This window comes from Scophthalmus maximus, chromosome 3 (assembly GCF_022379125.1).
Source record: "Scophthalmus maximus strain ysfricsl-2021 chromosome 3, ASM2237912v1, whole genome shotgun sequence".
Taxonomy (NCBI): domain Eukaryota; kingdom Metazoa; phylum Chordata; class Actinopteri; order Pleuronectiformes; family Scophthalmidae; genus Scophthalmus; species Scophthalmus maximus.
The window spans coordinates 13,499,657-13,513,545 of NC_061517.1; the positions used below are offsets into that span (position 1 = coordinate 13,499,657).

At 40.4% G+C, this 13,889-nt stretch overlaps 4 protein-coding genes across 4 annotated transcripts; 2 read left to right on the forward strand and 2 right to left on the reverse strand.

The window, feature by feature from the left end:
• The first annotated feature begins 346 nt into the window (after positions 1-346).
• LOC124849897 lies at positions 347-2,145 on the forward strand. The gene is made up of 6 exons (XM_047331283.1): positions 347-505; positions 604-915; positions 1,148-1,277; positions 1,388-1,506; positions 1,603-1,649; positions 1,761-2,145. Exons 1-6 carry the CDS (start codon positions 472-474, stop codon positions 1,920-1,922), a joined length of 804 nt encoding a protein of 267 aa, XP_047187239.1. The 5' UTR covers positions 347-471; the 3' UTR covers positions 1,923-2,145.
• A 331-nt stretch (positions 2,146-2,476) lies between these two features.
• LOC118317427 (pepsin A) lies at positions 2,477-5,117 on the reverse strand. Its single transcript, XM_035646096.2, has 9 exons — positions 5,042-5,117; positions 4,632-4,773; positions 4,324-4,441; positions 3,977-4,095; positions 3,671-3,867; positions 3,455-3,571; positions 3,185-3,329; positions 2,859-2,957; positions 2,477-2,737 (listed from the first exon to the last, which is right to left on the reverse strand). Exons 1-9 carry the CDS (start codon positions 5,095-5,097, stop codon positions 2,600-2,602), a joined length of 1,131 nt encoding a protein of 376 aa, XP_035501989.2. The 5' UTR covers positions 5,098-5,117; the 3' UTR covers positions 2,477-2,599.
• A 1,454-nt stretch (positions 5,118-6,571) lies between these two features.
• On the reverse strand, positions 6,572-8,815 carry prok1 (prokineticin 1). Its single transcript, XM_035645351.2, has 3 exons — positions 8,646-8,815; positions 7,596-7,721; positions 6,572-7,151 (listed from the first exon to the last, which is right to left on the reverse strand). Exons 1-3 carry the CDS (start codon positions 8,718-8,720, stop codon positions 7,032-7,034), a joined length of 321 nt encoding a protein of 106 aa, XP_035501244.1. The 5' UTR covers positions 8,721-8,815; the 3' UTR covers positions 6,572-7,031.
• A 2,888-nt stretch (positions 8,816-11,703) lies between these two features.
• lamtor5 (late endosomal/lysosomal adaptor, MAPK and MTOR activator 5) lies at positions 11,704-13,885 on the forward strand. Its single transcript, XM_035644171.2, has 4 exons — positions 11,704-11,850; positions 11,955-12,016; positions 12,837-12,954; positions 13,404-13,885. The coding sequence occupies exons 1-4, from the start codon at positions 11,816-11,818 to the stop codon at positions 13,462-13,464; spliced, it is 276 nt and encodes a 91-aa protein (XP_035500064.1). The 5' UTR covers positions 11,704-11,815; the 3' UTR covers positions 13,465-13,885.
• The last annotated feature ends 4 nt before the right edge of the window (positions 13,886-13,889 follow it).

The window sequence follows — 13,889 nt, forward strand, 5'->3', positions numbered from 1 at the left end:
CTCTATTGATTTATAATATCTATATGGTATTCATATGTATTGTTATATTATAAAATACTGCGGCAGATATTAAAACATTCCCATACATCATCCCATACAACAACTGCTTATACACTTTCTCAGAGATCAGTTGATTCAGCTTTTAAGTTGTTGTAATTCTGTAGTGTTCTGCTGCATCACTGTGGAAATTGCGACATGTGCAACAACTTTGCAGTTGATCAGTAGATGGGGTTTGATGTAATAACAGGAAAACATTAACCATGTAATCAAAACCAATAAAATTACACAACAAGCCACAACCCAAAGGGCGTTTTCACAGTTAAAATGTAGAAAAGCACAACTTCTCTAAAAGTTGCTGATGGAGTGACACCTTCCTCATCTCTCATTGGGGAGGAGGAGCCTCAGATCCTCTAAAAATAGTGGAAAGCTGAAGAAAAAAAGTGTTGAAATTCTTTGAGAATAAGGCTGAAGATGATGTTTTCCTTTTTCTTTCTTCTTTTATTAGGTTTGATGAAAGTAATATAATACCAAATATTGATTTTATTTAAGTTTTCCAATGCCTTTAATGACTATCAATTGATAAGAGATATTTTTTCTTTCCAGAGATCCCTCATCTAAACGGGCAGCAGAGGATTGAGGAGTTTGAGCACATTGTGCTGAGATTCGTCTTCCCGTCATTTTACAATAGTCACAACAAGTCCTGCTGTAAACTCTACCCGGGGGGTTGTTTCAAGCTGCTGGATAGCACAGGATACACATGTGACTTACTGAGAGGAAGAGCCACAAAAACTGAGCACGATGGCTGGATCGAATTCAAAATATCAAATGTGCGGTTTGTGGATGGAGGCTACTACAGATGCATCGTGCTGGGAACCCAAAACCGCATCTACAGGGACTACTATGTGGAGATCTCAGGTCGGCTAATTATTCTTAAAATTTATGTGATTTATGTGACGTTACAAATGTGTTTCATGCAATAGCCTTGAGTGTGCCCAATAACAAAGAACAGCATTATTACATCTTCGCAAGACAAATGTTAGTTGGCAAAATTGTATTTCATTGTTGTTGCCCCCAAGGAGACATCCCATTTAAACCACAGAGCCATAAACTCAAGAAGTTATTAGCAAGATATTTTTGCATTTTGCAGAGGCTTCGATTCACCACAGTCCGTCTCAGCCTCCACTGACAACGACCATCAAAGCCCTCGACACCTCCACATCACTCCCCACAGACTCCTCTGGGCCTGTTCTGTCCCAGGACCACGGCGAGAGTCCCAGGTACTCTCTCTGTAGATTACTGGTTTTCTGTTGTGTGCTACCCATACGGTGCTTTATGACAGAAGAGGAACAGTGGTTTATCTGCGTTCTGTGTCCCGTCTCCTTCACAGAGCCCCCTGGAGCTTTGCCCTGCCCCTAACTGTCATTGTGTCCACTACTGTGATTATTTTCATTACTTTGGTTATCGGTGTTTTTTACCTCAGAGCGAAGCCAAAACGTGAACAGCTGGGTAAGAAGTTTCCTTAAACTGTTGATCTGAGTGTTTCTGGTTAAAAAAACAACAACGACCTAACAACAGTTCACGTGATGTCGTTTGTCTTCGCAGACAAACATGGAGAAACTCTGAGTGAGTCATTCAAACAAGATGCCCTGGTACGTTCTAAACAGGGAACATGTCGCCTCAGTGACTCATAGTCACTTGTCTTTAAAAGAAGGTTACTTCCTCTGTCGCCTCTGTCTCTTGACTATGTTTGTCTCCTCCAGGAAATGAGCGGCGTGGTCTACACGACAGTGGACTTCAGAGCTCATCAGAAACCCACAGAGGTGTACGCAAACCTGAGGATGCACCAGACCCGAGTGGGAGACTCCGACGCAGAACATGCTGACACGGTGGAGTACTCCACGCTGGCAATTCACCACCAGTGAATTCATGTGACTGTTGAATTAGCCTCTGGGTTTTAATGTGGGGCTGATTTCATTTGATAACACCACAGTCTTTTTTTTCACATTACATCTCGGTTCAAAAGTAATGGTTAGCACTATTCTGGGGAGTGTGGGGTTTGAAACACATCGAAGGCATAAAAACATGAAAATATAATGGCATTAAAGGAATGATCTCTCTCCAATAAAGGCAACAAGTTTGTGTGGATCTCCTTTGGATTGTTTGATTTCCTTTGTGGATTTTCTCTGAGTTGGAGACTTTTCAACACTGTTGGTCTGTTCACAGGGTGAAATACCGTTGTCGGATCATGTCATTGGGTCATCGTCTCTTACATCCTTGTTTGTTCTCATCACCTATTTCTAGATTATAGCTGCTCGATATTCTTTTCTCAGCTTGTTCCTCCTTCACAGACTGGACTGGTTCTTAATCCTGTGATATTTCAGTCTGCACACTGTACCAAAAGCCTTCTGTGAGCAATGATGTTGTTAAAGAGGTTTTGACATGTACTGACATATGACTCACAAAAATACACAGAATCTTTTGTTTCATGTTCATGTTTTTATTTTCCACAATCTGCTATTTTTGGTGTTCAGTCTTCACTCAGACTTGTCCTGACAGGCAAATACACATTTATAGATGATTCATCATGTGTCTTGTTTGATCAGACAGACTTTGCGAGGCCAATGTACTGAGACTGGACATCAAAGATGGCGTAGTACTCCCTGATGAAGACATCTCCCAGGATCCAGAGCTGGTCAGAGCCACCCTGGCCAAAGCCAGTGCTGCAACCGTAGGAGCTCTGTTGTGAGATAAGAGGGGGGGGGGGGGGGGGGGGGGGGGATTGTTAATTTCCTAAAAATCTTTGTTATAATTTTGAAACGTTTTCTGTTGCGGTGGGTGGAGGCCGGGGTCTAACTGACCTGAGAGACGTAGGCAGTTGAAGGGACGGTGAAGGCGTTTCCATTGAGGGTGAAGGTGACATCAGGCATGCTCTGAATGTTTTGGCAGTTCACTGTAGACTGTGAGAAGAAAAAAATTACGCACAGAGTGAACATTGACCATGTAGCAGCAGAATTTTATTTATTGCTCTTTTACAGATTTCCAGCTGAAGCAAGTACCAGAGTTGTACTTCATTATTTTTATTTGAGAGTTTTGACGTCAGAGCATTACATGTCTGTTTACTGTGGCTTTGGAAAAAAGGGGGGAAAATCCCGGACATATGGAATGGGGTCATGGTGTGACTCACCTCTCCGTACTGGTTGGTTGAGGCTCCAACCCATGCATTCATGTTATTGATGTCACTGGTTGGGCCAACAATCAGGGAGGTACCAGTGTCGATGATGGCCTGGCAGCCACCAGAGCAGGCCACAGTCTGTCCGTTGATGGTCACACTGTGAGGAGGAACGGAACCAGAAGGTGGAATTCACTCAATGCCATTCACGTTTGCTGTCAGTATTCTGCATGTGATAAAGTCATCAACAGTTTTGCTCTGAGTCTGAGATGCATTTCTTCGTACCTGTCCATCTTGATCTGCCAGTAGGTTGCAGAGGTCAGAGGGACCCATCTGATTTGTCCAGTGTAGTGGCTGCTATCAACGCCACCGAAGATCACCTCACTGCCCTGCTCACTTTGGCTGAGAGATTAAAAAACAAACAAACACGTTTCACGTGTAAATTCAATCTGAAACGGATCGCACACTGCGAGGCAAAGGATTTCCATCCTGTGTCAGTACCTGCTCAGGTAGACGGAGAACAAAGGCTGGGACACGAGTTTTTGCTGCACCATGCTATCGAAGACGGGCACGACGTTGTCCGAGGCAATGGTCTGGAAGGCCAGACCCAGGATGCCATCAGCCAGCATGTGGGCCATGAAGGGAGCCTCTGTTTGGCTCAGTCCAAACACCTGATTGGCCACAGAGATGCCGCCAACCTGGACACAGACGATGACTGTCAGTCAAAGCTGAACGGACCACAGAGATACTGTATGCCTGTTCGAAGTATAAATATACTAAGCATTTTGTTCCAGGGGTTTTGTTTACCTCAACAGTGTCACTGGCCAGATATCCAGTCATGCTGCCAGTGCCGTACTGGATGGACAGAGGCTTGCTGCCCCAGTGGAAGGTGGACGACTGCTGTGGGTTGAATTTCCTGTGGTTCTCTGCAGGAGAACAACTTCTCTTTCAAATTTCCATTCCATTACAATACTGAGCAACTTCGACCCTTTCTAGTGAGTCCTAGATCGAATTTAATAAACTGTTACAGACCATATAACCAGTGGTTAGACAATGAATTTAGATTATTTTGTTGGTGTGAATAAAAAGCATCAATGCCTTACAACTGCTCTAAACAGCAGACTTGGCTGCAGGATGATCTCAACGCCACTCACCACAGGCCTGGCTGGAGCAGTAGACTGATGGGATCCACAGGTTGGAAGAGCCGGTGTCAAAGATGACGCTGAAGGACTGAGGGGGGGTGCCGATGGAGACAACTCCATAGTAGGACAACTGGAGGGATGTGAGAAGACATGCATGCAGGAGTTAACATCTACTTCTATCACATGTAGTAAAACATATACTGTATCTGTATGTCTTTCTACATTCAACTACCTGCAAAATGTTATGCAGTATGTGATATACTGTACAACAGAGTGAAAGGGAGAAACAGTTGGATGAATCAAATCTAAATCTGACTCACGTCAGCGTCGTTTGTCATTGGCTCAGCACCATTCTGGATGAACTTGACCATTGGGTTGTATGGGTGCTGCTTCCTGTATTCCTCCCACAATCCTTTCTCCTGCAGGCTTTGCCTCGCAGTCTTGCCCTTGATCAGGGGCATCCTAAACACAGCAAAGTGTATAAAGAATCAATAAAATGCACCATTTTGAAGCTGGAGATGTTAGAAAATAGGCGAGGCGCTACCCCCTACATTGTGCAAAGTTTGAAAGCTGTGATAGCTCATAGCAAAATGGAACACGATGGCCTTTAGATTTTCCCTGGGGAATACCAGATGAAGAGATTGCTTTTCAACAGTGCGGCCCATTCAGGTGTAAAATGTCAAAGAAGTGACGGTGCTCGTTGCTTTTCAGCCGGCCAGGTCAGACTTACCTGTTGAAGCATTCGGAGAAAGCCACGAGGGCTGACAGAAGCACGAGCCACTTCATCACGCTGGTCCCTTTGCTGTTGGCCTCAGGAGAGTGAAGTTCCAGTCGCAGAGTTTGGCCCTTATATACAGCATATCAAGGTTGTGTCTCCAAAAGGTCCTTCCACATAACTTCATATCATGTATCAGCTGGAGATAAGAAGTATGTGATATGGCGATGATTCGACTCTTATCTAGAAGCAAATATGCCACTGAAAAGATTGACATTGGAAACTTTTGCCAGAATCAGGACAATATTGTGACTTAAAAAATTGGAACTTGTATTTCATGTGTTTGGATGTTGTCTATATAACACAAATGTTCAGGCCTCTCTCAATATAGGATCTGTAGAGTACAATTGAGCAAAACTAACATAGTTAAGGAATTGTGTCAGAGAACTGACTTTTATTATCAAACAGATTATTTTAATATGCAGTAAACTCCCGGCAAGTGTTTACCAGATTATAGTGTGCACTTAATGTGTTGACATGCAGATCATGAGATCTGATGTCCGGAGTTTCTGTTCAACACTGATAATGAATTTTTCCATGTGTTACCAAAGGTGTGCACTGCGTTTACTTGGGCAGGGTTTATTTGATAACACCAATACACCAAACAAAGACACAGGAACTAAAAAATGCTCAATAAGTTTAAAGAAAATACAGAGCATATATTATTGTTTTATTACGACTGGAAAGTTTATTTCACATCTTATTTAGTTTTACATATTTGACTTTATTTAAAGCATTAATACTGTGTCCATAAATCACCTTTGGTGACAGTGAATTTATTCCAGGAATTATTGATAGTGTAGAGTAATTACAGAATTTGGATTCTTTGCCAAAGTTATAATTACAAACCCACAAGGTTTTTAAAAAAGTGCAATAACAGAAGTATATGCATTTTTCCAGAAAAGCCCATGTCAGAGTAATATGTTTTATTTTGGATAATAGTTACTAATCGACATACAATGAGCAGATTAATCAATATTATTACTTTTCGTATATAATCTGCCAATAGGTTTTGTATATAATAGGCCAAATAACAACAGGGGCTTAATTTTCATAAAGTGAAAAGTACGATATATACCTCTGAAGGTGTAGTGGAGCAGTGAAGTATAAAGCAGCGCTGAAAGGAAATAAAAGTACCTCAAAATTGTAATTAGGTAATGAACTGCAGTAAATGTACTAACTTACATTCCACCTATGTCTGAGCAAGTGTAATCTCTTCTCTTCTAAACCACTAATTAAAAAAAAAAGTATAATTATTATTATTTGAAGAATTTTAAAACAGTACAGGGAGTCTCTCATCACATCTCCCTTGTTTTTTTGACTTGATAAAAAGAAGACATCCATACCATGATAAAAAAAACTTTTGCACAAAAATATGACATTACATTACTGTATTTTTTTTAATCATTATATTTCACCTGACTCTATAGTCAGAAATGTTCTGGTGGAATGACCCTGTCTTCAGTGTATGGCACGAGTCACATGCCTTTGGTCGTCAGTTCAGTTATATAGCAAGGTCACGAGTTTGCTGGTGGAAGTAAAAAGCACTTAGATTGACCTTCATCAGAATCAGACTAAAACCACAGTATACCTCCATCAAATGTAACACATTATGTTTAATCAGGCAACATTAACCGAACATGTTTTTAAATATACATTCATTGACAATTATATCTATACATTCATCTTTTGATAAATTAACATAAAATGAGCTTGAAAACAAAGCAGCAAATGCTTTAAAGGTTTAATGGAAAATGTGTCTCCTGTCCTTGTTGTGAGCACTGAGAGAAAACAAACGATATATTACAGTGCATAGAGTACACAAATGAAGAAAATACAGCCAGTGAAGATTAAATATGTGTGTTTGATCCACAGCCTGTAGAAATCTTCAGTCTGAAATACCATTTCTGGTGTGCACTTCTTCTTCTGAGTGTTTGGGCGCCCATTAATAGTCCATGTTTTTGAAGTCATCGGTACATCTATACTTGCTATCAGTGAATCTCCTGCACACAAGGTGGGGGAGACAGGGGCAGGTGTGGTGTTGTCTTTTTCCTGGATAGGGCACCTGGAAGTGGGAAAAACAAGTGGGGAAATAATCTGACAGTTTAAGTCCTTCTTCAACTGACAGGTGGAGCTGCAGGTCTTATAAAATAACGTCTGAATTCAGAGATGGATGTTGTGCCAGCAGAACTAACTGTTGCCATCTCCTGCGGATCAAAGTGATGTATGGCTCTGATTACTGTGGAGAAGAAGATCAATAGCCTCTGCAGTTATCAGCAGCTTTTCTAAAGCTTCAGTCAACCTGCCAGCACTTGATATAATCTGAATTTCCAATAACACAGACATCAACGCACACACAAATTTGTGTGTGTGTGTGTGTGTGTGTGTGTGTGTGTATGTGCATGTGCGTGCGTGCATCGAGTGTGTGTGTGTGTGTGTGTGTGTGTGTGTAAGAGCTTGTGATGCAGGTTGGATGGATGCAGATTAGCAACATAACATTTCTCCCCACCTTGTGGCTGAAAGGGTGGCACTCGTCCCCTTCCACACCTCTTGGGACGCACATCCTCAGACCTCTGAGCCACAGACTGACGGCACAGCACAGACCAAACCCACACTGCACATCTCTCTCACAGGCCTGCAGGACAGACAGAGACAGACAAGTTGATACGGGCACAGACAGAAAAGAACAGAAGAGGCAGAAGCCAGTGAGCCAGCTTCATTTGTATATATGCTAATAGAGATTCCCTCTAATGTTTGTACAGTGAAAGACACTTTGTCAACTGCCTGTCATCTCCCTAACCCATTTACAAATGAATATCAATCAGAGGTCTAAGATAATTTCCTCTTGTTTTACCAGTGAACTTGAAACAGAGGAGGATGTGGTCTCTCATCAGTCATGTGTGTAATCACATTTTTTTTAAATTAGCCACTTAAGTGAGCTGTTCCATTTTTTATTAGAATGGTTTATGCTTATTTGTAATTTGCGTAGGAGAAAATGTTAGTCATAATTGACTTTTATTAAAAGGTTTTGATCACACCTATTGTATAGAATGAAACAATTATTTAGTTAATCAATCTATAAATTGCCGACGTTATTATTTATTCAACAAAAAAAAAGAAATACAATTATTTTTCTGCACCTGCTACACAAATGTGGAGATTTGCTGTTTTGTATTGTCATAAATTTAATATCTTTGGTTTTTGGACTGTTGGTCGGACAAAACAAGTAATTTGAAGCCATCATCAGAGGATCAGGAAACTTGTGATAAGCATTTGTCATGATTTTACATGCTACACAATAACTTGATTGTTTACTTCATTAGAAAGGATAATGAACAGATGATCCATAATGAAAATTGTTAGTTGTAATTTTTATTTTGAATGTAAAAACATATGGTGTCGCAATAAAAAAGACAGGACAATCACAGAAAGATAAAATCAAATTAGATAGACAATTGTAAATAGAATAATTAGTCATTAACAGTAATTAGACACGTACCTAAAATCTGATAATACAACATGGATAACTGTGCTGCACAGCCAGAAACCTCTCACTCACCCCTGTGATGATGGCTCCTCTGGACCAGCTCAGAGACACCAGGAGGAAGGACAGCAGCACCGCCGTGAAGCCCATGACAGCAACAGGAGAACTGGGCTCTCGACAAACACCTTCAGCACTGGACAACAGCTGTTAACGGACTCTCCGGCACCTCACACTGGATCTACAACTCTCCAGTCAGTCATTAAGATTCCCAGGACTCTTACGAGTAGAGGGGGGGGGGGGGGGGGGGGAGCACACATACATATCCCTCTCTTTATCCACCTCCGACCCCAACCCACCCTCCCCATGTCTAACATCTCCCCACGCCCTCGCTGACTGTCTCCTCAGACGCTTCGTCATCATGCTCGTCCGGATGCTGGCTGATGGAGGGTAACCGTAGCCCTCTCTATTTTCGCCTGTTACATGCTGTAGAGTTTAACCAAACATCTGCTCAAGGCAGAAGCTGACAGAGTTTCCATGACTCAAGTTTTTCGAACTAACACAAAATATGTGGAAAAATACTTCACAGTTGATCACATCCATGTGAAATAAAATAAATCTGACACCACTTTTTGAAAATTAAAAAAAAAAAAATGAAAACAAGGACACAGGTGTCGTGAAATCCCAATTAATTTTATTATAATTCAACATTGCAGCCATTTATTTGTTTACTGAAATTATCACAGGCTGACTAAGGGACTGGGGTTCATGTATTCATATGCTGGAAAGTGATATTTATAGTTTTATAAGATCACAAACTAGTCTGCTTTGTCTTATGAGTTATCATATAAGGTGTATGATTTTGAGGATGTTCCAAAATAAACTGTGTGCAGACCAGATGTGGTGTTTTTGAGTCAAAGAAAATAATGCTTTTATTCTTCTTTCTTTAAGTCACTGTTTGCATTTACTTCATCTGAAAACAATGAATCAAACTGCTACAGGTTTCATACTGCAAAAAGATTTTGCCCAGATTATATCATATTATATTTTATCATATCATGTTAGATTAGATTAGATTAGATATACTTTATTGTCCCATAGGGAAATTTGTCTTGGACACATACAGTGTCTGCTGTTACTGTAAAAAAATAAATTAAATACTAAGATAGTGCAAACATACAATACACATGAAAAAAACTGTGCAGTCACAAAACAACACACATACATACATAGACTAAAACAACAACAAATTACACACAGACTCTCTGCCTCTGACTACACATCGCTGACATTACTTATTAAGCCATAGTTTTATTAAAATTTATGCCAGAATATGAATAGTGAGACTTTATATCCCTGAATTATACGACCCATTCGATTGTGTGTGGCAGGGTGATGATAAAGTGACTCTGAGTCACATTTCTATAAACTTGCACCTGTGCCTGTGTGTGCCTACGTGCATGCTCAGACAGTGATGGGAAGCGGGTTGTCCGCGGAAGCGGGTGGACTCTGCTGATTTAAGCTTTGGGAAGAGAAATATGACTGAAATAAGAGGAGAGGAAGAGATAGAAGAATTACAGGGGGAGGGGACAGGTGATGGATTCCTCAATGCAGTGGCCACATAATTACACTCACCCGTTTCTGCCTCGTCAGCAGGAGCAGTGAAGCTTCACTGTCTTCAGACAGGCAGAAGAAATCCTGCATGGAGGTGAGCCATTTGGCAGTGGCCTGCAGCTAACTTTTGAAGAAAACACCTTAACAAAATCCATCATAAAAGGTTCCTGCTTTATTTTTGTAATATTAATACCATACATTATGTTCAACAAGGAACATTCACTGGTCATGTTCGCATTATGTTGGTGAAAGTGTTTATCATGCTGAATCATTTTTCTACCTTTGTTTCCGATTTGGATTTTTTTTCTTCTAGGGCTGATTTCAGTTTTCAGTGATAAGACCTGAGTGTCAGTTGTGCTAAGTCAAATATAACATCTGACAACCTCAACTTTATTTGGGAATCGCCTGATTGTGACCGCCTTTGCTATATCCTTGAGAACAAAGCAGAGGCTGGACTATCAATAAATTATTATTATGTATTCAGGAGAGGGAAATAATCAAGTAATCTAATTTAATATTTACGCAACACTGACTATGAAAATCATTGCTCTGTGGCTGGAATGAAGAGGGTGACGTTTGGATGATGACATATGGAGAGGCAGGGTTTCATTACGAATCGGATTCACTTTAGAAAACGATTTTAGTGACAGTGAAGAAGCCGGCAATGATATTTACATCTACTGTATATCAAGCTTATATATCGAATGCTGATAACAGAATATGATGGGCCAGTAGAATATAAACACTACCCTAATGTATATGTAAATGTGGCCTATCTATCTATCTATCTATCTATCTATCTATCTATCTATCTATCTATCTATCTATCTATCTATCTATCTATCCATTCATCTACCCATCCATCCATCCATCCATCTATCAATCTATCTATCTATCTATCTATCTATCTATCTATCTATCTATCTATCTATCTATCTATCTATCTATCATCCATGCATTCATCCATCCATCCATCCATCCATCCATCTATCTATCTATCTATCTATCTATCTATCTATCTATCTATCTATCTATCTATCTATCTATCTATCTATCTATCCATTCATCTACCCATCCATCCATCCATCCATCCATCTATCTATCTATCTATCTATCTATCTATCTATCTATCCATCCATCCATTCATCCATCCATCCATCCATCCATCCATCTATCTATCTATCTATCTATCTATCTATCTATCTATCTATCTATCCATTCATCCATCCATCCATCCATCCATCCATCTATCTATCTATCTATCTATCTATCTATCTATCTATCTATCTATCTATCTATCTATCTATCTATCTATCCATCCATGCATCCATCCATCCATCCATCTATCTATCTATCTACCTATCTATCTATCTATCTATCTAAAGTGTACACATGTACACACAAATTAAAATACAACACTATATGATACAGCTGACTTTACTGTTACGGTTTTTGCTCTATCTTGCTTACGCTAGCGTTAAAGCGCACTTCGTGCAGTATGATCCTCACGTCGACCCGTAGACCACGTGACAGCCAGCTGACTCCAACCGGAAGCTTTCAGGAAGCGGCGAACCACAACAACACATCGTCCTCAAGAGAACTTGAGTTTGTGAAGTTGTCTGCGCCTGTACATCATGGAGTCGACCCTCGAACAGCACCTGGATGATACGTGAGTCAACAGCCGCCTGCGTTTGAGGTCGTGTGTGAGATATTATTCACGTTAAACTCGACTTCTCGCTCCTCTTTTCGTGTGTGTGTGTGTGTTTTCGGCAGCATGAAGAACCCAGCAGTCGTCGGTGTGCTCTGCACGGATCAACAAGGACACAACCTGGGCTGTAAGAACACCGAACCACACACTTGTTCTATATGAGCTCTGTTCACGAACGTTTCTCTGAACATGTCTTCACACCAAGCAACCCGCGACCGAAGGAAGAGTAAAGTCCTTTGTCACTGCTCTTGTGAAACCACAACGGAGCCAATGTTTTTTCGCAGTGGTGTAGAGAGAAGTGCTCGGATATTGAACAAGTGGCAGTCATCTTTACAGACGCTGCAGATGGATTAGCAGTAGAAGTATATGTGAATAAAGCATCAGGTAGTGTGACGATGAAACTATTCTCATGGGGAAATCTAGGACTGAACCAAAAGCAAGATAATGTAGGTAGGTCTCTTTTTAGTTTGATTTGGAATTGTCAATGGTACAATTAATAACGAACATTTTATTTATTTATTTTAAAAGTTAAATGATTCATGATTGCTTTAAATTTGACAGTTGATACCCCCCCCCAAACCCCCCCCCACACACACAATTTTTAGCTCCCTAATAATCATAAACCCATGGACAAATGTTTCAAATGGAAAATGAGCATTACACAAACAAATACGCAATGTCAGTTTAGCTGCGCTCAAAGAGAGAGAGAGGGGGGCAATTATCATGGCTCTGATTTACAGTTAACAAAATCAGAGAAATGGCACCACTGAAATCAACACTAATTGTAAAAATAACAAATTGTGGTGTCACAGGGATTTATGTGCTTGACTCAGTCTTGGGCAGGTGCATTGTCTCCTTGACCAAAAAGCTGTAAAAAAATTAATGTGTGATAAAATTCAACAACATTTCTTTCCCAGTGACAGACATTTCTATTTCACATTCACCAGGCCGCGGCTCCCTGTCTGATGAGCATGGCGGTGTCGTGTCCGTTCTGGCTAAACAAGCGGCAGCTCTCACCAGAGACCCAACAGACAATCCGACTGTGTGCTTGGAGTCCGAGTCAGGGTGAGCACTGACACAGGCCCTTTGTCTTTTTTGCAGCTACCCTCCCTTTTCTTGGTTTCCATTTATATATCTATTTTTCTGTAGTGGTTGTGATCAATACTTGGGGAGCTCAATGAATCTGAGCTGTTGAACCTGATCCAGAATGGAAGATTGAGCTTCTGTGCTCAGAGACTTGGCACAGGAGATTATTCTTTAATTTGTGTGGCTCTGCCGCCACCTTCTGGACTCTGTGGAACCTCATGTGCTGCACTTGTATGAGTGACTGCAACAATACTTCATACTTCACTATTACAAATGCCTCAACTAATACGTTGCTTCAGTGTTGGTTTGCAATCATTTAGAGATTGAAAGCCAATGTCCAGAATCATTTGCAAATATTTCTTTAAAATAGTATATTTATCTAACAAGATTTACAATGTTCTTACTATATATTGTTTTGTTTTTTGTAGAAACATTCTGATCAGGAGTCACGGGACCATCACAGTTGCAGTTCACAAGATAGCATCTTGAAGACACCGGGGCTCACCGGGGAGTTTTATTGTAACGACATGTAAAACATGTAAAAGTACATCAAAATCACACAATCGGAATGAACTCTGAGAAAGAGAAATCTGGGCTTTTCCTCATTGGTCTGCTGTGTCTCCTGTATTTTCAGGGCCCATATTAAAAACCAGAGTGTTTGTGCTAATTTTCTAACAGTTACTGTATACCGGAAAAAAATATTTTATAACAAACGAACACACCGCTGTCTCTTAGTAATTCTATTTTATTGATTCTGTGTCGAGCAGGTCCCATTTGATGTTGTATCCAGCTAAGTTAATATGTGTCTGTGTCTTTCTGTTTACATCCATATCCTTCATGTCATATATGATATGTTAGTCATATATTACATTGTGTATAACGACTCTTAATAAACTTTAACTCGGCTTTGTTCC

Bases quoted from the DNA above. Each gene is read 5' to 3' on its own strand.
- LOC124849897 (XM_047331283.1), top strand. From the start codon at position 472: ATGATGTTTTCCTTTTTCTTTCTTCTTTTATTAG. The intron at 506-603 runs GTTTGATGAAAG...TTTTCTTTCCAG, and splicing joins TTTCTTTCTTCTTTTATTAG to AGATCCCTCATCTAAACGGG. The intron at 1,650-1,760 runs GTACGTTCTAAA...TGTCTCCTCCAG, and splicing joins CATTCAAACAAGATGCCCTG to GAAATGAGCGGCGTGGTCTA.
- LOC118317427 (XM_035646096.2), bottom strand. From the start codon at position 5,097: ATGAAGTGGCTCGTGCTTCTGTCAGCCCTCGTGGCTTTCTCCGAATGC. The intron at 4,096-4,323 runs GTGAGTGGCGTT...GTTCTCCTGCAG, and splicing joins CTGCTCCAGCCAGGCCTGTG to AGAACCACAGGAAATTCAAC. The intron at 3,572-3,670 runs GTACTGACACAG...TTAATCTCTCAG, and splicing joins TTCTCCGTCTACCTGAGCAG to CCAAAGTGAGCAGGGCAGTG.
- prok1 (XM_035645351.2), bottom strand. From the start codon at position 8,720: ATGGGCTTCACGGCGGTGCTGCTGTCCTTCCTCCTGGTGTCTCTGAGC. The intron at 7,722-8,645 runs GTGAGTGAGAGG...TCTGTCCTGCAG, and splicing joins GAGGAGCCATCATCACAGGG to GCCTGTGAGAGAGATGTGCA. The intron at 7,152-7,595 runs GTGGGGAGAAAT...TCCCACTTCCAG, and splicing joins GCCACCCTTTCAGCCACAAG to GTGCCCTATCCAGGAAAAAG.
- lamtor5 (XM_035644171.2), top strand. From the start codon at position 11,816: ATGGAGTCGACCCTCGAACAGCACCTGGATGATAC. The intron at 11,851-11,954 runs GTGAGTCAACAG...TGTTTTCGGCAG, and splicing joins GAACAGCACCTGGATGATAC to CATGAAGAACCCAGCAGTCG. The intron at 12,017-12,836 runs GTAAGAACACCG...CACATTCACCAG, and splicing joins ACAAGGACACAACCTGGGCT to GCCGCGGCTCCCTGTCTGAT.